The following is a 22,126-nucleotide window of genomic DNA, read 5'->3' as shown; positions in this document are numbered from 1 at the left end:
AGACTCAGTATATAACTCATAAAACCCAAATCCTTCAAACTCTTAACCAGAACCCAGAACAAACAAATCCACAAATATGAACCTAACAAGGGTCATTTTTGAGAAAGCCTCATTTTTCTTATTTCATTCGGTCAGCTGGCATCAAGACCCATATTCTATTCTGACTTTGGTTAAATCTCCCAACTTCAGTGGGAATGTTTATTGTCTAAGATTGTGCCTTTTAAGGAAATATTTCACTTGGGAAAATAATTATTAAAAGAAGAAAAATACAGCAAACAGGAGCTTTCATTACAGTAACACCAGATGTAAAACACAGTAAAGAGACGGGAAGTAATGAAATCTAAGAATGTTCAACCATGGCTTCAGCCATTTAGCTGGCAACATCAAAGAAGATAATCATGTTAATATGAAATACTGCATGATCGCTACAGGTTTATTGAATTTATCATTCATTATAAATAGTCATATGTGGCTAAATGAGAACAAATTATGAACCTTGTCTGTGCTTGTGGTTGGTTTTGATTTAGAAGGATTTGTGGATCTAGGGTTTAGGGAGTTGTTGACAAAAAGGGTTAGGGTTCAAAATTGGCAAGGGTTTGATAAGTTTTTATGGACAATTTAGGGTTTCCATAGTTAAGAGGAAGGGCTTGACTTGGAGTTATAAGGAAAAAGGAAATTGTACACTGTTTTAAGGGTATCCACAAGAAAGAGGAGGAAAGAGAATATAAATAAAAAAGGAGTAAAAGAACAATAAGATTAACATGCCTCAATACTAAATGAACAAAATATTTATTAATCAAGTTCATCTATTCTTCGAGTACATTGGACATATATATATATATATAATCGTTCTTGTACTAGTAGTATTAGAGCTCCTAACTAGTAAACTAAAACCTAATAAAGTAATAACTATAAAAGATTGACATGGACTTAAAGAAAATAAAACATAAGATACCTAGGATCTCCTTGAAATTAGACAAATGAAATACCAATATGTCATACAAAACCTTAATTAATAGGAAGTGACGAAATTACAGTTTTACCCCTGAATACAAAATTGACCATAACTTCTTGTTGTAATCCTGGGATGCATATAACTGAACATTTAAAAACACATGACTTTTACTTCACATGTGGATCACATAAAAAAAATATTGAATAGACTAAGGGCATGTTTGCTTCAGTGGTTTGAAAACCGCAATTTTTCAAAGGTATAAATTTTTAAAGCCTCATTCTTTTTTTTCCTAGGTACAACCTTTTTAAATACCCTATTTCAAAAATCTGAAAAATAAATTGTATCAAATGGGCACAAATTTGCATAGTAACAAATTAATCTTCCATAATTGTATCATTCTCCCTTGGTTGGAGCCTCAACGTCAAGTTTAAAGTGTTGACATACAAGAACATTTGAATTTGAAATTTGCACAAACTCTTCAATCACCTTCAAATCAAAGCACTAAGGATAATGAATTTTTCTTCCGCAACACATCATTAATCATTAAATTCGTTTGAAATTGAAATGATAAAATCAATGCTTGGAAAACTTTTCAACATTTTTTTTTGATTAGTAAAAATGCTTTTACTATGGGTCGAACCTGTGTGTTATAGGTGTGAACACGCGTGTCAAAAAGATAGAAATTCTACTCTAACGTAATCTAAGTGTATATTTGTATAAAGCTCCCTTCTGGAGACTTGAACCTCAGCCCTTGCCCCACATCTCACAAAAACTTTATACTTGTGGAGTGACCATCACACCTAGTGTGCGCGGTTTGGAAGACTTTTGAACTTAAACCCTTCTTGAATTGATCCATAGCAATAACATCAATATCTTACTTACTCTTGGCTTTTCCAAGATACCTATAGTGGATCAAGGGTTTAAGGAGTTGTACAAGAAAAGGTTAGGGTTCAAAATTAGCTAGGGTTGACAAGTTTTTTATGACTATTTGATAGAGAAAGTATATGACGTTTTAGGGTTTATTAGTAAAAGGAAAGACTTTAGTTGGGGCTGTAGGGAAGAAGAAAGAAAGATAGATAAATTTAGAGTTCAAGGCCTGTACAAACGGTACCACGGGGAAGAAAAGGAAAAACAAAGAGAGAAAAAAGGGAAGAAGACTAACAAGGGGAACATGTCTCAATACTAAACACTCATTATTTTTATTGATCAATTCCATTTAATCATCAAGTACATGGAACATTAATATGCAAACTCAAACTCCTCCTATATTTTTTTACTGGATGTGAATTTGAAAATCTAACTTTTGGATTGCATATTTTTATTATATTCTTCATGCTTACAAAATTTCAAGAAGATCAAAGATCAATAACTATGTCATCAATTAAATATTTAAATTTCAAGTTTTTGTGGAACAAAATTATGCATAAAAAGATATAGGAATTTGAAGGGTTTCTCTCCAAACTAGTTTGGAGAGAAACCTTGTCCTTGAAGAAATAACTAATAAAAGACTGAAATGAACTCAAAGAAAAGAAAACATGAAATAATTAGGATTTCCTAGAAAATTCTAGACTCAAATAAAAGCCATACCTAGTGCACAAAACTCCCAATTCTAGGGGGCTCTAGGAGAGGTGATTAGTAGGCTGCCTTCCCCCAATTTTAGACTCAAATAAATTATCAAAAAACCTTAATTCACAGGGATCTCAAAAATTCAAATTAGCCCCTGAATATAAAATTGACCACAACTTGTTAAATAAAAACCCAAATTAAAAACTGTTTTAACCCTAAGACACATATAATTAGACCTTTAAAATTGAATAGACAAATTTGCAAAATAGACAAATTTGTTTTAACCCAAATTGAATAGACAAATTTGCAAAAAGTAACAAATTAATCTTCCATAGCTTCATCATGATTGGTACAGAGGATACCTGCATGATCATTTGTAAAAGACGCATGCAAGTAATTGAGCTTGATAGCCATCCACTGTTTGCACATATATCTATCATGGCCTGGATGATACGTATACTTTGATCCAACACTGACTTTAAATCTGTGACATAGTCGCTGATTGGTAATTCTAACTGAGAAAAATGTGCCTGTCTCCCAAAAAATATGTATGGTAAGTAGAAAAACTATTAGGGAAAGGGAAAGTTCAATAGAAAGATAGAAGGATAGAGAAGACAAAAAAAAAAAGACATGCTAAAATTGATGTCAAAAGCAGCTTCAACCTGAAATAGCAGATTTGCTTTGACATGTGGATCATCAAGGCGATTCTTATCCACCATATATCGAACTCTTTCAGACAATGCTTCATTGTAATTTTCCTATGAAGGGTAGAGACGAAACAGATATACATACAAAATTCAAATATGTCTTGTAAAATATCAACTAAGATGAGGCCATGCAAGCAATGGATGGCATGAATGTTAGAATTCAGTGTGCATGTGTCAGAAATTGAAGAAACAATAGCAAAAATTCATGAATAATTTAAAAGAATGAGATTTTGTTTATCAGTAAATTACATACGCACTATGTGAGTCTTGAAACCACAACCTTACTCTCCATCCCATTATTAAGGGAGGAGGAATTGTCATTTGAGCTAGAGCTCATTGGAATTTAAAAAGAATGAGCTTATGATGAACAAACTGTTTCAGAACAATAATAATCAACAAAAAATTACATTGACCTTTTTTAGGCCTGAACTGTAGAAAAATAATCAGCATAATAATTTTACATGTCATAAAGAAAATATCTCAAGGGTAGATATAGAACTGACAACAGGAATGAAAATAAGTATGAATATAATTTTGAGGTCCTTTCTTTTTCTTCCAAGTTTTAATTAGCTGCCCGCTGAACAAAGTATCAAGTGCTATTCAGCTTGACAAGAAAGACATTTCTCAGAATTCAGTAAACCAACACGTAAGTTCATTTCCAAATAATATGGGCAAAGTCTCAGATATATTATATATAATTTATTCCTTTCAAACTTGTCACACTCGATTAGAATATAAAGATAGTCAGGATACAAGTATGGGCTACACATAATCAGAAATACCTCATTATGCCGCACAGGAAGTTCATTGTACTCAGAAGCAGCAGAAAGAATATGCAGAAACACCTACAATGAAGAATTTTTGTAAGATTCATGATTAAAATAATAGTAAAAATGAAACCAATATAACTACAACTTACTTCAAGCGACGTGTCTGGACCAATATTTGAACCAAACATAGAAACAGTCATGTAGCTGAGGTAATACTGAGAAGCTATTGAGCCCAACATCATAGGCTCCACAATGTCGTCACTCATCTTGATGCATCCACTGTCTTCCAGATCCTCAAATGTATTTTGCACTAACCTGCAAAAAGATAAAAGAGTTACCCAACTTAGCACTATCACAGATAAGATGGCACATCCCAACAAAATTCCATAAGGTCTGGCTAATAAATTACTACTGATATAAATAAGAACTTAGAATTACTACCGAGATAAATAAGAACTTATAATTTCAGAATCTGTACTCTCCAAGCCGTAGTAAGCAGGATTAACCGTCTGTAAAAATAAAACATGAAAATAAAAAATCATAAGCATTGATGTGCACAATATTATCTTAATCTTTTTTCCATATTTGATAAATCATGTTGTGAATCCTTTCTCTGAAAAAAGGTTTTCATGATCTTCAAATCTAGCACTTGAAGAGGAAGAACGGGGGAGGATTAGATCTGATAGGTATATTGCATCTTCCAAACATTCAAGAGTGTTTAAAATAACTTGTATTACAAATTCCAGTCTAGCAACCAAATATTTGTTTCTGTAATCACCAAAACAATACCAGTCTACGGAATAAATAAGTCCAGGTAAGGTAATGCACTGCATCCTCCTTATGGCAAATTGTGCTGGAAACTATCTCTGCATTGATGTGATCATGCAACCGCTCTCTGAGACTACTCTCAACCGGAAATGGTTCATACAAAAACTGCATGCAAAAACATCAAACTTACTCTAGATTCCCAAACAAAGGACCATTGAAAGCATATACAGTTACCATTTTGAGTTTAACCTTTTTATAGAAGCTCTTTTTGGGTTCATGAACAAGAATGACTGCTTTCCCATGTTGATCAAATTGTGGGCGGCCAGCCCGACCCATCATTTGCAAGATATCTGTGATTGGAAAATCAACATATCTCTTTGCTTTTCCATCATAATATTCTGTTCCCTGCAACAGAAACACAGGTTTTCTTAACAATATGGAGAAAAAAAGGATCTCACAATGGAAAGAGAGTATTGTGAGCTGCCAGAATAGCATGAATTTGAAGGCAGTACTTTCTTGCCTAGCATAAGACTCATGATCTTATGATTGACCAGTGATAAATCTGTACTACTTATATCATATGAAATAATTTTGTTTACAAACTTCATTGGAAAAGTGGCACTCCTACCCGTGTGGTCATCAAGATCCAGGGTTTGATCCCCTTGCCTTTATTTAGCAACACCCCCCCCCCCCCAAAACCCCTGGGCACCCCCTAAAACATTCAAGCCATGTAAGTACCAATAGTTGTTGAAGTGTAGTATAGAAAGTGATCCACATTTTTACCTGATCATTGCCACCATTGACAATTTACTTTGTAAGAAGATTTGTTTGAGGTCTAGACAAGGTTTTATTCTCTTCTTTTTTGTCATGTCTAACCATCGCAAGATTTCTGAAAATTGTTTCATGTATAACTAACTACTATTACAAAATTTGGAATCTTTTGCTCTGGATTTATAAATCTTTATTTGTTCAAACTACAATGATATTCTTAGTGGATGGTAAATGAGATAGTAACAAATCCCCTGTTCATGATTACTTCTTCTGGTTGATGTGAAGGTTGATTGAGGCCTTATATACTTGCATATTTCAATTCTGATGTCAGTTTCTATGAACAGGGTTATCCTGGAAAGTTTTACTGCCCAAGGATGAATAGCATGAATAAACCCACATATGCTGCAATATGCACCCATTCACCTACAAAACCAGTTCTTATATTTGTTTCATCTCGTCGCCAAACAAGGCTTACTGCTCTGGACCTCATTCAGGTGTGATCCATTTCATACCTTGAATATGAATTGTTTAATTTCCAGTGCCGTTAAATTGCTCTGTTTTTTTTTTTTTTTTTTTTTTTGGTAATGGAAGTTTGCAGCTTCAGATGAGCATCCAAGGCAGTTTCTTAATATGCCAGAAGAAGCATTTCAAATGGTTCTATCTCAGGTCACTGATCAAAACCTGAGGCACACATTACAATTTGGCATTGGGTTGCACCATGCTGGTTTGAATGACAAGGATAGATCTCTGGCAGAGGAACTTTTTGCAAACAACAAGATCCAGGCACTACTCTATAGTCTTTCATTTATTTCCTAATTAGGAAAAAAAATTGTTTCAACTTTTTATACTAATGAATTACACCATACAATTATAGGTATTGGTTTGTACCAGCACATTGGCGTGGGGTGTGAACCTTCCAGCACATCTGGTCATTATCAAGGTGAACAAAAATTAAATATGGTGTCATGAAGTTCTTTTTCACACTTTTACATGCAAAGGAAAATTGCAAGCATTAAAAAGTGACAAAGTTCTTTTGAGATAAATATCCAAGAGATTGGTCTATGTATCTGGTCTTCTGGTGACAAATTAAGTCACTTTAGTCTTCATGAAACAGTCCAAGCACCTACTAATTGGCTCAAAAATACTCCTCAAATCAAGTGCACTTGTTTTGTAAGCCTTTCTTAACTGATTTTGATAGATTTTGGATGTTATACACATTACACTTGATTTCGAAAATTTCATTTGAACTTCTAGACCATTCAAATTTCATCTGTAAATTATTATTGAATTTTTGAAGAAAATCCAAATGATGTTTTAACTGAAAGCTTTGGTGCACTTTGTTGAGGGTTATGCCAGAAGCTTTAAGGGTCACGAACGGTCCATTCTTGAGTTTAAGTCTTTTTTCTTTTTTACTCTTCTCGAGTGGTGTTTAGTTATACTATCTTTTTCTTGTCTTTCTCTTCCTGTTTTGTTTGATCATTGTAATTTGGTTTCTTGATGTTTTTGCCTGTCTAGTACATTTCCTATGTACGGGGCTGTGTTCTTCTTTAATATATATTTTCTGTTACTTATCAAAAAAAAAAAAAAGAGAAAAAAGATTTCAAAAATTTTCTTCAAGGTATTTTATCATTTTGTCACCTGAAATTCTGCAGAAATCATATTTCATTGTAGGTGAAAGGTATTCATACTTGATTCCAAGTGTTCTACTTTGTCTCCTTCATGAGATATATTGTACTTGTGGTATTCTTAGGTTGTATTAAGTCGGTCATTTGTATGAAGATTTGAGATAAGTACAGGGATACTGATCTGCCCCCAAGCCATTGGGACATAATTTTTCACTTAAAACAAAATTCCATCTTCCATATAACAAGATTGCAATTATATGTGCAATTTTATCTCTAGCTAGTGTTTTCATATATTTCCACACAATGAAATTTGGAATTTTTTGAGTTAGCATTTTATTTTTACCTAGTGTTGTTTTGCTTAACTTATTAAAATCCTGAGCTATTTCAAGTGAAATTGTGTCGCACTCATGTTATGACAATTTGAATCAAGAACAGCTGATCTAGGAGTGAACCCAACAAACTTTGTTTTACTAAAAGTTGGTGTCAGGATTCATGAACCTAATATGATCTGGAAAGAATATACATTTTATACTTGCAGCTCATGTAATTTGTAAAGCATCTGGAAAGGGAGCTGCCTTATAGTTAGTTGAACTTACAGATTTCAGCAGGGACGAATCCTTATTGATAATTGATCAACCATATTTTTATCATTTGGAGAGGAGCTTGGACTTTGTTTTTGAGAACTATGGTGTAGTTTTATACACATATCTATAATCTTTACAGAAACTTGTGTATATTATTTAGCAATGTTTTTTAGGATATGTTAAAGGTGAGACAAGGAGTTTGACATTTCATGAGTTTACAAGAAATTTTAAGGAAAAAAAAAAGTTTCTGTCATGGATAGATGTTGCAATATAGAATCATGTTTCAGTTTGTGTGAGGAAGAGAGTGAGCATTTCAGATTTCAGGAGTTTAAAATAATTTTGAGGAAAAAAAAAGAAGAAGCTTTTCTGTCACGGATTAAGTACCACTTGAAAGATGTTGCAACATTTNGGGTTTTTTTTTTGGGGGGGGGGGGGGTTGGGGACATGATGCTTTGACACGTCATACTTCAGTTTATAACTTCAGTAATACAACTTAGAAACTATTGTGGTAAACTTTATTCCAATTAAATGTAATATTATACTACTCACCATTGTGATATCCATGGAGTAAAAGAATGACTTTAACTCTAAATGACACTAGTAGTAGACTTTTATTAAAATATTTCACTTTATTCCAGTTAAATATTGTATTATAATAAAATGCCCACTTGCACTTGGACTATAGAATAGGCGAAAATAAATAAATTAATAGTGTTGATTGAATTTGGAACCTACTTCGAGGTAAGAAATTAAAAAAAAAACTTGGCCTGAGGAATTAGTTATTGCCCTTGAGTGAGTGAGAGAGAGAGAGAGAGAGAGATTGACCACCACCAATTGTGTCAGCTGGAATAGTGTGTTTTCTAGGTACAGAATCTATTACTTCTGTACAGAGAGAGAGAGAGAGAGAGAGAGAGAGAGAGAGAGAGAGAGAGTGCATTCCATTTCTAGGGAGGTGGAGAGGAATTTCTAGGTAACTTCAGTTTATAACTTCTACAGTGTTTTTTTTTTTTTTTTTTTTGGATAAGTAAGAATGATATATATACGGAAGGCTACTCTATGCAAGAAAAGCATAGGGCAAATCAGAAAATTACAAGAAGAGAAAAAAGAAAACAGAGAAAATACATAATAGAAAACCAAACAACAGATTAATTACAAAGAAAAAGAGAGCTAAGAAAAGAAGGGAGAGAATCACTAGTTGTGAGTCCCCAAGCCCGAGACTAATCAAAAAAAGTTCTACTAAAAGAAGCAAGCATTTGATCACTAGAACTATCCAAATCCTCAAAAGTCTGTCGATTCCGTTCCTTCCAAAGACACCATAATATGCACAACAGAACTAAATTCCAGATTTGAGACGAATGCTTTCCCAACCAGTTCTACCAGCCAAAAAACAATTCTAGAATCGATCTAGGTATGACTCACGACACTCTAAAAGTTATAAAAACAAAGCTCCATAACCGATAAGCTATCTCACAATGAAGGAGTAAGCGGTCCACTGTCTCCCCACAATGTCGACACATAATGCACTAGTCCACAAAATCCAAGCCACTCAATCTCAAGTTATCACCCGTTAGGATCTTATTCCAAACTACACACCAAACGAAGAAAGAAACACGTCTAGGGACCTTAACTCTCCATATACCTTTCCAAGGAAAGACAACTGAAGGAGAATCCCACAACTTGTTATCCTACGATTGGATGTCAAAATCCTCATTAGGCTTCAACTTCCATCTCAACCGGCCTCCAACATCCATTGAAGGAGTATTGGCTCCCAAGATACGAAGAAAATGCAGCCCTTCGTCCATCTCCCAATCATTAAATTTCCGAATAAAACGAACATCTCAAATTCTTCTATCCTCCACCCCTTGCCTTGACAAAGAGGCTTCTACAGAGGCCTCCTTGTTAATAGCAATACCATACAGCCTCGGGAAAGCCACTTGAAAAGGTTAATTCCAATACCATCCGTCCTGCTAAAATCTCACTCTATTCCCCAACCCAACAACAAACTGAAAGTTTTTGCTAAAAATCCTCTCAGCCCATACGAATACCTCTCCACAAACCACACCCATGAACTCCCCTACCTAACTTAGAAGTCCATCCCCCCCACTCGTCCCCAAACTTTGAAGCTACCACCCTCCTCCATAGCCGATTCTCCTCTTTCCCAAACCGCCACAACCATTTCCCCAATAATGCCTTATTGAATGTGGTAAGTTTCCTTATACCTAAACCACCGTTAGCTATGGGTGCACAAACTTTATCACATCCTACCAAATGGGTCTTACTATCACTCCATAGAAAATTCCTTTGCAGTTTTTCAATTCTGTTAGCCACATAAGTAGGAATGGTGAATAGCGATAGAAAAAGAGGTAGGAAGACTAGATAATGTGCTCTTAAGTAATGTCAATCTACCCCCTAGACAAATACAACTTCTTTCACCCGGCCAATTTCTGCTCAATTTTTTCCAAGATAGGATTCCAAATTGAAGGAGAGTTATGCGCAGCCCCTAGTGGTATGCCAAGATAAGTCATGGGTAAAGTTCCAACTTTGCAGCCCAAAATTTCAGCCAAGGCATGCACATCATGTACCTCCCCTATTGGAACCATTTCACTCTTTTGCACATTGACTTTCAAACCCGTTACAGCCTGAAAACAAAGTGACAACAACTGAATATGAAGAATTTGCTCCACGTCTGCATCACAAGAAAGAATAGTGTCATCTGCAAACAATAGATGTGAAACACATTCCCCACCACCCCTCCTTTCCTCAACTTTAAAACCACGGATTAAGCCAGCTCCTTCCACTCTTCTCAACATCCTACTAAAAACCTCCTTCATAATAAAAAACAGCATAGGGGATAGCGGATCCCCTTGTCCTAAGCCCCTTGAGCTACCAAAAAAATCCGTTGGAGACCCTTTAATCAAGACAGAGAACTGAACTATGGATATACAAGTACGAATCCACTTATACCATTTCACCCCAAAGCCCATCCTATTCAACAAATCTAGAAGAGCCTCCCAATTCACATGACCGTAGGCTTTCTCAACATCAAGTTTACATATGACCCTAGGAACCCGACTCTTCACTTGGCTATCAACACATTCATTTGCAATAAGAACTGAATCAAGGATTTGTCTCTCACCCACAAAGCTATTTTGAGTTTCAGAAATCGATGGATCTAAAACCATTCTCATACGATTTGCCAAAACCTTAGCCAAGATTTTATATCCCCCCCCCCCCCCAAAAAAAAAACCCCAAACAAGTGTCTCTTTCACAGAAAATGCTTTTGAGTACAGAGGGAGTATATATCATAGAATACATAATATAATTGAAGAACATCTCAAGAAATATCAGACAGTCTGAGAAGAAGTAACTACCTGGATATGAACTTCAAGAGGTACAGGCCTCACACTTGGCTTGAAATTGAAGATACCGATTTCCCCAACGCCCAACCAATCAGCCAAATCACTAAATTAAAAGAACATGAGAAAATCATAAAGTAAAAGGTATTGAGCATAGTGGTTGCAGACATTGTTCTGGTTATTCAATGTTCAAACAAATTTTTTTTAAGTAGTAGTGCAAACATTTTGTTAACATATAAAATTAACAAAAAATATTTCATGACATTAACTTAATCAAAAAATTATTTCACAAAATATTATTATAGATAGACAGGAATGGAAGCCAAAAATATATATATATATATATTTATGCTCTGCTGAGGCCAAATAGTTGAGAAATGAAACACAAACATAATAATGATAATTCTAGGCATGGAAGTGAGATCCAACAGAAAAGAAGCAAGAGCATTCTGAAGATTCAAAGAAACTATAAAATTATGTATAAACATACCCTGCATTTGCTAAAGCTGTTGAAAGGCCTACAAACCGTACTGCCCGCTCTGTTTGTGAGGATATATATCTCATCCTTGAAACAATAACCTGGAAACATTTAGTTTTATAATTGAGATTTCTCTTTCCTTTTTCTTTTTTCTTTTTTGGATAAGAAAAGGATTTTATTACATTGGAAGCACCTCATGACCAATATAAAAAAAAAGATAGCCTAAAGAATTGTAACCATAGAATTCCAAACAAAAGAAATCAAATAAACAAACTCAGTAAGATTTCCACTGTCACTAAGACCCAGGACAGATGACCATCCATAGACTAAATGAAGAAAAAATTTGTAGAATTAAATATAACATTATAAATTTGTAGGTTAATGAAACAAGAAAGAAAAGGAAAAATATTTATTCCTTTAAACTGAGAGGTACTAGGTTTGAAACCTCTAACCAGCATCAAGGGCCACCCAATTCCTCCCCATAATTACTTTTGTATGTGAAGAGGGGAGACACTCCCTGGGGGGATAATCAGGTGCTCAAAGAACTTGCAACACCCTCGTTAGCAAAAAAAAAACAGAATATTTATTCAAATAAAATGAGAAATGTCTCAGCTATTTTCTGCTGTAAATTTTTCTCCAGTCCATTTTTGCCCTTTCACCAGCAAAAAAATTATGTATCTCTCTTGAAAATCAAAAAAAAAAGATATCCACTTGCGGAAATTACATGAATGTACACAACTCTAATGTGAAAAAACCTAGCAATATTTCACAACAGGAATCTAACAGACCAGTGAGTCCGGAAATCTTAACAGTGAAATTTCTTTCAATGTGCTATGCATTACATTTTGATACAAGATAATAAAGAATCAGTTCTTCACTAAGAAAACCATCAAGAAAGACAAGACAAAAATAATGAAACTCAGAGAACTTAGATTCCATTATAGTGGCAGCACTAAGGAAAAGGTTACAGCAGTTGTTGAGTAATACCTCAAGGATAGGACCACGATCAGCTCCCAGTAAGTGAATCTCATCCAAAATCATAAGACCAACCTATTGATTAGATATTACACATCAATACCTAACTGGCAGAAATATGCATATGATCTAGCAATTCAGTATTGTAATATCTATAAAATGTACAAAAATGAAAGGAAAAAAAAAATTCCATTAAATAAAATAACAACAAATAGATGCACCTTTGTGACATAGCTTCGACTATGCCAATTACGACTGATACCATCCCACTTCTCAGGAGTAGATATTATGATATCAGCTGACAAGAGGGCCATCATATCTGGAGTATAATCTCCAGTCATTTCAACCTGATAAAAAATATCTTGTTAATACCAGTACCAATGTTAAAATTCGTTAATGACTAATAAGCAAATACTGTCACCATCTCCTTTCCAAGCTGAGAGACAAGACGCTTTTTCCAATCATTCATTCTTTCCCGAACAATAGCCTTCAATGGTGCTATATAAATAACCTGCATTTAGACAACAATTAAGCATACTGCCCTTCATGAAATAAAGTATCTAAAAAATTTAAAGACTAAAACACTGATTATGAAACCATTTAGTTCACCTGCATAATAAGGAACCTAGTTTGTCTTTTGATAATGTTTTTAAAAGAACCATAGAACGTGTAAAAAACATATACTCTGGTACCATATGAAAATGGACATATCTTAAGGTGAGAACACATCTTCTTCTTTTCTTTTCTTTACTTCTTTTTTTTTTTTTTTTTTTTTGTTTTTTTTTTCTTTTGTTGAACATTTTTACTGATGTCTATGCCATTTGTTTTCCCCTACATTTTTGGATTTTAGCTTTTTCACATTTTCCGATTAACAGACTACTATAATATCTGTTACCACACATTGAATAAGATTTTCCCTAATGAAAATTTTAGTAATACCCGTTGAGTACTCCTTGAAGTCCAATGAGTGATCTTGGATATTAGCTATGAAATGATACATAGAGAGATGGTGACATGTAACAAGCCTTAATGCAAATGCAAATAAAATCAATACAGAATGAATAAAAAATCTACAGATTTAATCTGTGGGTGGCTATTTGTTAATGAATAATGAGCAGCCCGGTGAGAGGAATATGTCTCCCGAGTCCCAATTACTAAACTTTCTACAAGGGTTGATCTTTCCAGTTTTTTCTCTCTCCAGTGGGCAAGTTTCTCTTCTTGGTAGAATGTCTAAGGAATGCATATACTATGAGCACTTAGCTTGGAAGAAATGTCTGACATTTTGCCTCCTCTGACACTTGTTGAACATTTTCTTGGTTATTGGTCAGAATTTGGTACTAATAAAGTGCTCACAAATGTATATTTTTTTTTGACTGTACGGGTGCTTACACAATGGATCTTTTACTTTTTTTTGACAGGTTATTGCAGATCCTGGTTTAAGTTCAAAGCAAAGAGCTCTTGTAACAGACGCTGCACGGTCACTTGACAAAGCAAAAATGATGCGGTTTGATGAGAAAAGTGGCAATTTTTACTGTACAGAGCTTGGTCGCATTGCAAGCCACTTCTATATTCAGTATTCTAGTGTTGAAACTTACAATGAAATGTTGAGACGCCACATGAATGATAGCGAGGTTATTGTTTACAACCTATTGCTTATGCTACATGTTTCCTTTGGTGTACTTGATGTTTAAATTTTTTGGGCTACTTTTTGATATATTATTTAACTTCTTTTGTTATGCTAAACTTTACTTATAAAAAATTCCTTTAAAGAAAACATAGATTAAGGAATACTTACCTAGAGACCAAAGGCCAATTACCTTTTCAGTGATTGGTCTTCTTTTGTGTTGTCTTAATTCTCTAGATGCAGAGCCCTATGAAACACTTATCTGTAGTTTCTTTTCTCAAGGTTCTTTTCTTTGTGTTAATTTTCATTTCATTTTATATATGCTGATGCCTGATACCACTTTGTTTCTACTGTAGGTAATTGAAATGGTTGCCCATTCCTCTGAATTTGAAAATATTGTTGTTCGTGAAGAGGAACAGAATGAGTTAGAGATGATGGCACGCAATTCATGTCCGTTGGAAGTTAAGGGTGGTCCTTCAAATAAACATGGAAAAATTTCCATTCTTATTCAGGTTACATTTCTTCTTTCGCCTTTTTTTCTTTTGCTTTTTTTTGGCAGTTGGCACTATTGCTAATTTTTAACTGAAAGAAAAGGAAATATGTAGTGACTAATATATTGGTTATTTTACTTGCAGTTGTACATATCTCGAGGCTCGATTGATACCTTTTCATTGGTTTCTGATGCTGCATATATAAGTGCTAGTTTGGCTCGTATTATGAGGGCTTTATTTGAAATTTGTTTGCGCAGAGGCTGGTCCGAGATGTCTTTGTTAATGTTGGAATATTGCAAGGCTGTGGATCGGCAAATTTGGCCCCATCAACATCCACTTAGACAATTTGATAGGGATATTTCAGCAGAAGTTTGTCTGATATACCTTTACTATCTCTCAAACTAAACTTTTGTTGCCTCTTTTATTAACTATGTTGGTTGGTCCAGATAACGCGAAAGCTTGAAGAACGAGGGGCTGATTTAGATCGCCTGTATGAGATGCAGGAAAAGGATATTGGAGCACTGATTCGTTATGCACATGGAGGAAAGGTATCAATCATTTCATAAATTGGTGTTTTAAAATTTTAAACAGTCTTGGATTCATATGAAAATTAGATTCTAAATAACCCTCTCTCTTTTGTTTCTTTGGGTGATGGAAGTTGGTTAAGCAATATTTAGGATATTTCCCATGGATCCAGTTATCAGCAACTGTAAGTCCAATCACCAGAACTGTTCTGAAGGTAATTCTGTGTAATCTTTGAAACCAATGAATTTTTCCTGTTAAATCTTTGAAATTGAAACTTTCTTTCTAACCATGTGAAATTAAAATTTATATATTTTTCTGTTGGATTAAATTGATTATCATTTTTTATGTAATCAATTTTTATTTCTCAGGTGGATCTGTTCATAACGCCAGACTTTACATGGAAAGATCGTTTTCATGGTGTTGCTTTGCGTTGGTGGATTCTAGTTGAGGTGCTGAGTCTGCTGACTTGACAATTACTTTCTTGGTTAAAATTTGGGAATTTAGCACCTACTTTATTAGCTGCTAAATTGTCTTAAAGAATCACTTCACTTTAAAAGGTTGAGGGTTTAATTGTGGGAAAAATATTGTTGATTAATACGTGTAGAATGTGAATTTTTAAGTGCACAGGAAAAAATCCTTTAAATTTTAATAGGGTTGATGAGTTCAGACTCTCAGCAACCAATGCTATCTTTAATTTTTATCATGGTGGCTAATATCTGGCAATTCTGTTTGTACTAGATTAAATATAGAAAATTTTACTTTGCTAGGTTTTCTAGGGATTGCTCATGTCATTTGAAATTGATCTCATTCTTGGTACACTACTGGTAGTTTAAAACTTTTGGTGGAAAATACGTCCTGACTAGGTTTTACTGTCATTCCTTGTGGGTCATGGTAATAATTAGGTTTCCATATTTTCCAACATCTGCATTGGATGCCTGATCAATCTTTAAAACAGGATTCAGAGAATGACCATATCTACCACTCTGAACTTTTCAATCTGACAAAGCGGATGGCTAGAGGGGAACCTCAGAAGCTTTCCTTCACTGTGCCGATATTTGAACCACATCCACCCCAATACTACATTCGTGCTGTTTGTGATTCTTGGTTGCATGCAGAGGCTTTCTATACCATTTCTTTCCATAATTTAGCACTGCCAGAGGTATCAATATCTTATTTTTTCAATTTTGACTCAACTCAAATTGTAGTGGTTTTGTATTGCTACTTGCTCATGCCAGTCTTTCTCATATAAAGACTATGGTTCCTTCAGGGTCGTACTTCACACACAGAACTTCTAGATTTAAAACCTCTTCCAGTGACTTCACTGGGTAACAGTTCTTATGAAGCCTTGTACAAATTTTCACATTTTAATCCTATACAAACGCAGGTTTGGTTCCAAAATTTTAGCACAAGTATTGTTAGTTGATACTTTACTATTTCAGAACAATGACAATTTGAATTTGTGGTTTGATGCATTTGCTGGAATTGGGCAGACTTTTCACGTCCTGTATCACACAGACAATAATGTCCTTTTAGGAGCTCCCACTGGAAGTGGGAAAACCATATCTGCTGAACTTGCTATGCTTCGCCTCTTTAATACTCAGCCTGATATGAAGGTATGTAAATTAATTTTCTCCGTGCATTATAAAACTAGAAGAGTATTGTCTCTATAGATCTTAGTTTTGCTTTTTATTTTTTTCCTCTTTCATTTTTTCTTTCTTCTTTTGCATATCTCTCATATATTTTTCATGTGTTGAGGCTACAACCGTTTTGTTTTCTTTTTGAATGAAATATGCGTATCAGGAAAAAAACCTCAGTCTGATACAAAGATGTGTACAAAATTTTCTCTGCACAACAAAAAGTGGATCAGCATATAACAATATGATAGAGACAAATACCAAAAAAAAAAAAAAAAAAAAAAAAGGACAAGGGTTTTTTGGGTGGATGTTTGCTGATTGGGCAATTCTATTGATGGGCAAATCAGTATTGCTAGATATACTCCTTTAGTAGTATGTCAAATTATATGGATGCTTAGTTATTGGGTTAGAGTTTAGGAAACCCAAAAACAGTAAATGTCTATATTTACTTGTCCAACCAGACATTATCAGGAGCTAGACTATATCAAATCAGATCATCATATTTGCATCAGAGAATAGTATGAACAGACATACAATACCTCATCCCATCCGATACCATATGCCAACGGATTCAACCTCATCCTTATAAAAAGATATGTATATCCAAGCCATGCACAAGCTTCCTTAACATTAGTGACTGTACCCAAAGCTACTTCCGCATTTAAATTATCTTTTAGGGAGCTAATAAACTGCAAAATATAAAGAAAGAAATCACAAAATAAAAAAGTGAAGCAATAATAAACAATATAATCTTTAGATTTATTGGACGATGCATACATGGAAAAACTTGCAGTATAGGGAAATAAAAAACATATGAATTGCAGCATCGCCGAATAATTAATCTGAAATAATGAAACACCAAATGTATTATCTATCTCCTTCTAATTCCTGCTCTTACAAACAATTTATGAACTTAAAATCTCACTTTGCACTAGCTTGGAAAAAAAAAAGGGGGTCTAATGATAAATATAGTTTGTGAAAAGTTTCCTTTTTCCAGTCTGATTAACACCTTTACTTCATCATGAAATTTGCCCAAACTATACCAACCAAAAAGGGGGCTGTTTTCAACATCTTGTTTGTGCATAAATCCTACGAGAGAGAATGAGGCATAATAGAGATAACTTAACTAAGTAAATTAACAAAATTTTGCATAAAGCCCAACCCTTCTATCACTTCTATTCTATTACATCTTATCCTAGTAACTCAGATCATAAACAACAACACTCTAAACTCAATAAATTATTATTATGGTTTCTATTTTTGTTTCAAACACATTTAGGTGTAGAATAAGCATAAATGTTTAAAACTTCAGTACCCACTAGATTTTTTTCTTTTTTTTGGGGGGAGAGGGGGGGGGGTGGTGTGGGGGAAGTACAATCGTAGATTTAGAGATCCATGAAATCAACCAAAGAGTTACAAGGTACCCCAACATAGTTGGGGGGGGGGTGGTGTGGGGGAAGTACAATCGTAGATTTAGAGATCCATGAAATCAACCAAAGAGTTACAAGGTACCCCAACATAGTACAACATTCAACCACCTGGCTTTGTTGCTCGGGGGAAGTCAGGTAAGGTGTACAGACTTCATAAAGCCATACATGGCCTTAAGCAATCTCTCAAGCTTGTTTTGGTAAGTTCAGTGAAGCAGTGATCAAATTTAAATCGCATCATTACCAATCTAATCACTCTATCTTCTCTTATACCTTTGAAAGAGGAAAGATCTCGTTAATTGTGTATGTTGATTGCATAATTATCACTAGTGAGGACAAGAAGGAAATTAACAAGTTGGAAGACATTCGTTCAAAACTTGTTTTGCACTAAGGATTTAGTAAAGTTGTGCTACTACTTGGGCATTGAGATGGTGCAATCTAAAGAAGGAATTATTTTCTCACAGCGAAAATATGTGTTAAGACATTTCAGAAGAAACAGGTTTGTTAGGCTATAAACTTGTACAAATGCCTATGGATCCTAATGTCAACTTTATGTGGATTTGGGGAAGTTGTTATCCAATCCTAAGCGCCGCCGTCATCTAGTTGGTAAGTTGAATTATCTCACCATCACTCGTCTAGCTATATCCTTTGCAATTAGTGTTGAAATTTAGTAAATGGTTGTTCCTCATTTCTCACATTGGGAGGCAATTCTCAAGATTGTGAAGTATCTTTATATATATAATTAATATATAATATATATATATATTAATTATATATATAATAGAATTTCAACCTATTGCATATGCTCCACGGTGATTGCTCTTTATCATTAGGCCAAGACACCAATTGGTTTTTGGTGTAAACGAGTTCGAATCCCATATCTTTTTTTCGATGACAAAAGACTTCACTAGTTGAGCAAACTAGAAAACCCATAGGATTGTGAAGTATCTCAAAGCACATCCAAGCCACTGATTTTTGTATAAAGAAAATGGTCATTTATGTGTGGAAGCATTCACAAATTTAAATTGGGTAAGATCACCCTCAAAAAGGAGATCTACTACTGGATATTGTACCTTTCTAGGGGCAGTTTGATCACTTGAAAAAGCAAGAAGCATAATGTTATTTCCTGATCTAGTGCTAATTAAGCAATGAAATCTTTGCTCAAAAAATAAATAAATAAGCAATGAAATCTTTCTCAAGTCCATTTGGCAATAGCTTATTTGCATAGTGTTTATAAAAAAATATATAGTTTTTGGTAACTTTTATGTTAAATGTGTGAAAAAAAAAAAAAAAAAAAAAAAAAAAAAAAAAAAAAAAAAAAAAAAAAAAAAAAAAGCTAAAAGCTGGTTTATTTCCAAAAGGCTAAAAGTTAAGACTATTTGCAAACAAGCTAAGACAAAAAGCAAATAAGCAATTGCCAAACGCACACAAAGCAACAAGAAGCATGAACTTCCTCGAAGAAATCTAAAACATCCTTCTCCATAACTCCCCAACTATACCCACTAGAGTTCTTTTTAATGTGCATGTGTAGCTTCCTTGAAGAAATTCAACAACCATATAGATATAGTCCTATGTAATAGATGATAAGGGCGAAGCTTTTGAACTTTAAGTTAACCATGGTCCAAATTTTCACATAATGGTGTCGCAATTGTTTTCAACACCCAAGGAAAGTAACCTTCAGATATGGTTTTGGAGTTAATTATTCCTTAAGTGACCCAGCTCTGATGAACATTAAAAATACAGCATACATCTCTAATGAAATGTTTTAATCTTTTAAAATCAGTTAAACGACATATAACCTGGCTTTCAATGGGGAGTTGACTCGTCAGCAACCGCAAATAGTAGGCTAGTTTGTCATGGGATGTGATGATGATGCCTTCACCACTTTTGTCAAATTGAGGTCTACCAGCCCGTCCAAAGATCTAAAACAAATATATCAATGTGATCAGTAAAAACAGCTACACAGTAAATCAACAACCGCAGCTGTATATTAAATGAACTTGTTTTTATATGTATTTCCAACAGAAAACTTCAGGTCTTACCTGCATAACATCAAGCATGCCTAGATCTCGCCACCCACCAGCCTTCGGATCATATAATTGTGTCCCCTGAAGGATGACACCACGCAGATGGCAACATAAGAGGACAAACGTGAAAATTATATGAGACTTATCAGGCTACAAGTGCTAATATATTCATAACCAATAACATTTGCAAGTATACACGTGTGCGCACACATTTTGTGTGTGTGTGTGTGTGTGTAAATCAGTAAATGTAGTCAAAATTGGTTTTGAACATTAGTACTTTCATAAATTTCCATCAAAGTTACCACTTTTCATTCTAGCTTTTCTCTTAATGGGGCGACACTTCATTTAAGTGTTTCAAAGAAAGGGTCCTCTTGTTATGCAAAGATGCAAAATAAACCAACTGAATTGAAAAAGGGATCCTATTGGTAACAAACAACCGTAATAGCACATGCAAATTTCAGTTTCAGCACACTGCTAGACAGAGCCATGCATCTGCTTGCTAAAACTGGCAAGTCAAAGTTTTCAACAAGCTGAACAAAAAGAAAGTCATCTCAGTTGCAGCATGTGTACTTTAATTAAGAGTACTTTATCTAATATACAACTTATTTCCTCTCTTTTTCCTATCCCGGTGGAGGTTGCAAACCGTATTGAACAACTTCAACAAAACATTCTTTGGAGTGGTATGGGGGATGATAAAAAAACTCACTTGGTGAAGTGGGCTACAGTTTGTGCTCCTCTTCAATCTGGGGGCTTGGCTATTAGAAGTTTAAAAATTTTTAATAAAGCACTATTTGGAAAATGGCTAAGGAGATTTAGGAATGGGCGACAGGCTTTGCGGAGGAGAGTGATAGGGATTAAGTATGGTTGTAAAGGGGGAGGTTGGTGCTCTCTTCCTATAACTGATCCTTATGGAGTGAGTGTTGTGGAAGTCCATTAGCCATGACTGGCCTTCTTTCTCTCGTCACATCCAGTTTGAGGTTGGGGTTGGGTCTACTGTTAAATTTTGGCAGGACATTTGGTGTGGGGACACCCCTTTGAGAATGTGCTATCTAGAATTATTCACTATAAGTCGAAATAAGGAGGCTTATGTGGCTGATCTAATGAAATTCCCAAATGGTGTTCTTTTTTGGGATTTGAATTTTGTAAGAGCAATTCAGGATTGAGAATTGGAGTCTTTATCCAATTTCATGGATAGTATTTATGGAGTCTCTTTGAGGGGAGTTGGGGAAGATAATATTTGCTGGATGCCTGCTAAGAGAAGAGGTTTTGAGGTTCAATAGTATTACCAGATATTGACAAAAAGAATAGACCATCCTTCCCTTGGAAGACTATTTGGAAGCCTAAGATCCCTCCTAGAGGTTTTTTTTTTTTTTTTTTTTTTTTTTTTTTTTGGATTGTAACTTTAGGGAATATTTTGACAATTGATAATTTACGGAAACGGAAATTTTGGATTTTAGATTGGTGTTGTATATGAGAAACAGGGAATTAGTAGACCACCTCCTTATCCATTGTCCGATTTGCTTCTGACTTATAGTCTATGGTGTTCACCTTGTTTGGCATTCATTGGGTTATGCCAAAGTTGGGTTTTGCCAAAGACAATGGTTGAGCTTTTGGCTTGTTGGCAAGGAAACTTTAGGCGACATCAGAATGGTGCTATTTGGATGGTTGTCCCTCATTTTTTGATGTGGTGCATTTGGTGGGAGAGAAATAACTGGCACTTTGAGGATTCAAAAAAAAAAAAAAAACAGTTCCAGATCTTAAACTTTTCTTCATTGAGACCCTTTTGGACTGAGTTGCAGTGTTAGGATTTCGTTCTTTTTTTTTTTTTGTTCATGGTTTAATG

General features: G+C 34.6%; 2 protein-coding genes and 1 long non-coding RNA gene across 3 annotated transcripts in view; 2 read left to right on the top strand and 1 right to left on the bottom strand.

Moving 5' to 3' along the window:
- LOC112039464 (DExH-box ATP-dependent RNA helicase DExH14) overlaps window positions 1-22,126 on the bottom strand; it is a 35,605-nt gene that overhangs the window by 2,481 nt on the left and 10,998 nt on the right. Inside the window, exons 19-35 of the mRNA XM_065771498.1 lie at window positions 20,299-20,364; window positions 20,056-20,178; window positions 17,369-17,518; window positions 12,977-13,072; window positions 12,777-12,902; window positions 12,568-12,630; window positions 11,593-11,681; window positions 11,097-11,208; window positions 10,180-10,571; window positions 9,792-10,063; window positions 5,016-5,305; window positions 4,788-4,931; window positions 4,440-4,507; window positions 4,148-4,313; window positions 4,011-4,073; window positions 3,184-3,279; window positions 2,884-3,051 (exon numbers count right to left, since the gene is read on the bottom strand). Coding sequence (XP_065627570.1) covers window positions 2,884-3,051; window positions 3,184-3,279; window positions 4,011-4,073; window positions 4,148-4,313; window positions 4,440-4,507; window positions 4,788-4,931; window positions 5,016-5,305; window positions 9,792-10,063; window positions 10,180-10,571; window positions 11,097-11,208; window positions 11,593-11,681; window positions 12,568-12,630; window positions 12,777-12,902; window positions 12,977-13,072; window positions 17,369-17,518; window positions 20,056-20,178; window positions 20,299-20,364 — 2,484 coding nt within the window. The remainder of the gene's footprint in view (window positions 1-2,883; window positions 3,052-3,183; window positions 3,280-4,010; window positions 4,074-4,147; window positions 4,314-4,439; window positions 4,508-4,787; window positions 4,932-5,015; window positions 5,306-9,791; window positions 10,064-10,179; window positions 10,572-11,096; window positions 11,209-11,592; window positions 11,682-12,567; window positions 12,631-12,776; window positions 12,903-12,976; window positions 13,073-17,368; window positions 17,519-20,055; window positions 20,179-20,298; window positions 20,365-22,126) is intronic.
- Window positions 5,860-7,120, top strand: LOC136066752 (uncharacterized). The gene is made up of 3 exons (XR_010628223.1): window positions 5,860-6,031; window positions 6,136-6,320; window positions 6,412-7,120. It is a non-coding gene; the product is annotated as an uncharacterized LOC136066752 (long non-coding RNA).
- Window positions 13,946-17,265, top strand: LOC136066751 (DExH-box ATP-dependent RNA helicase DExH14-like). Its single transcript, XM_065771522.1, has 9 exons — window positions 13,946-14,186; window positions 14,536-14,691; window positions 14,815-15,039; window positions 15,117-15,218; window positions 15,329-15,409; window positions 15,564-15,644; window positions 16,151-16,354; window positions 16,463-16,579; window positions 16,686-17,265. The coding sequence occupies exons 1-9, from the start codon at window positions 14,052-14,054 to the stop codon at window positions 16,863-16,865; spliced, it is 1,281 nt and encodes a 426-aa protein (XP_065627594.1). The 5' UTR covers window positions 13,946-14,051; the 3' UTR covers window positions 16,866-17,265.

This window comes from Quercus suber, unplaced genomic scaffold, assembly GCF_002906115.3.
Source record: "Quercus suber isolate HL8 unplaced genomic scaffold, Cork oak 2.0 scaffold_45, whole genome shotgun sequence".
In the NCBI taxonomy this organism is placed as follows: Eukaryota; Viridiplantae; Streptophyta; class Magnoliopsida; order Fagales; family Fagaceae; genus Quercus; species Quercus suber.
The sequence above is the reverse complement of the archived record's forward strand: the minus strand, read 5'-3'. Positions and strand labels throughout refer to the sequence as shown.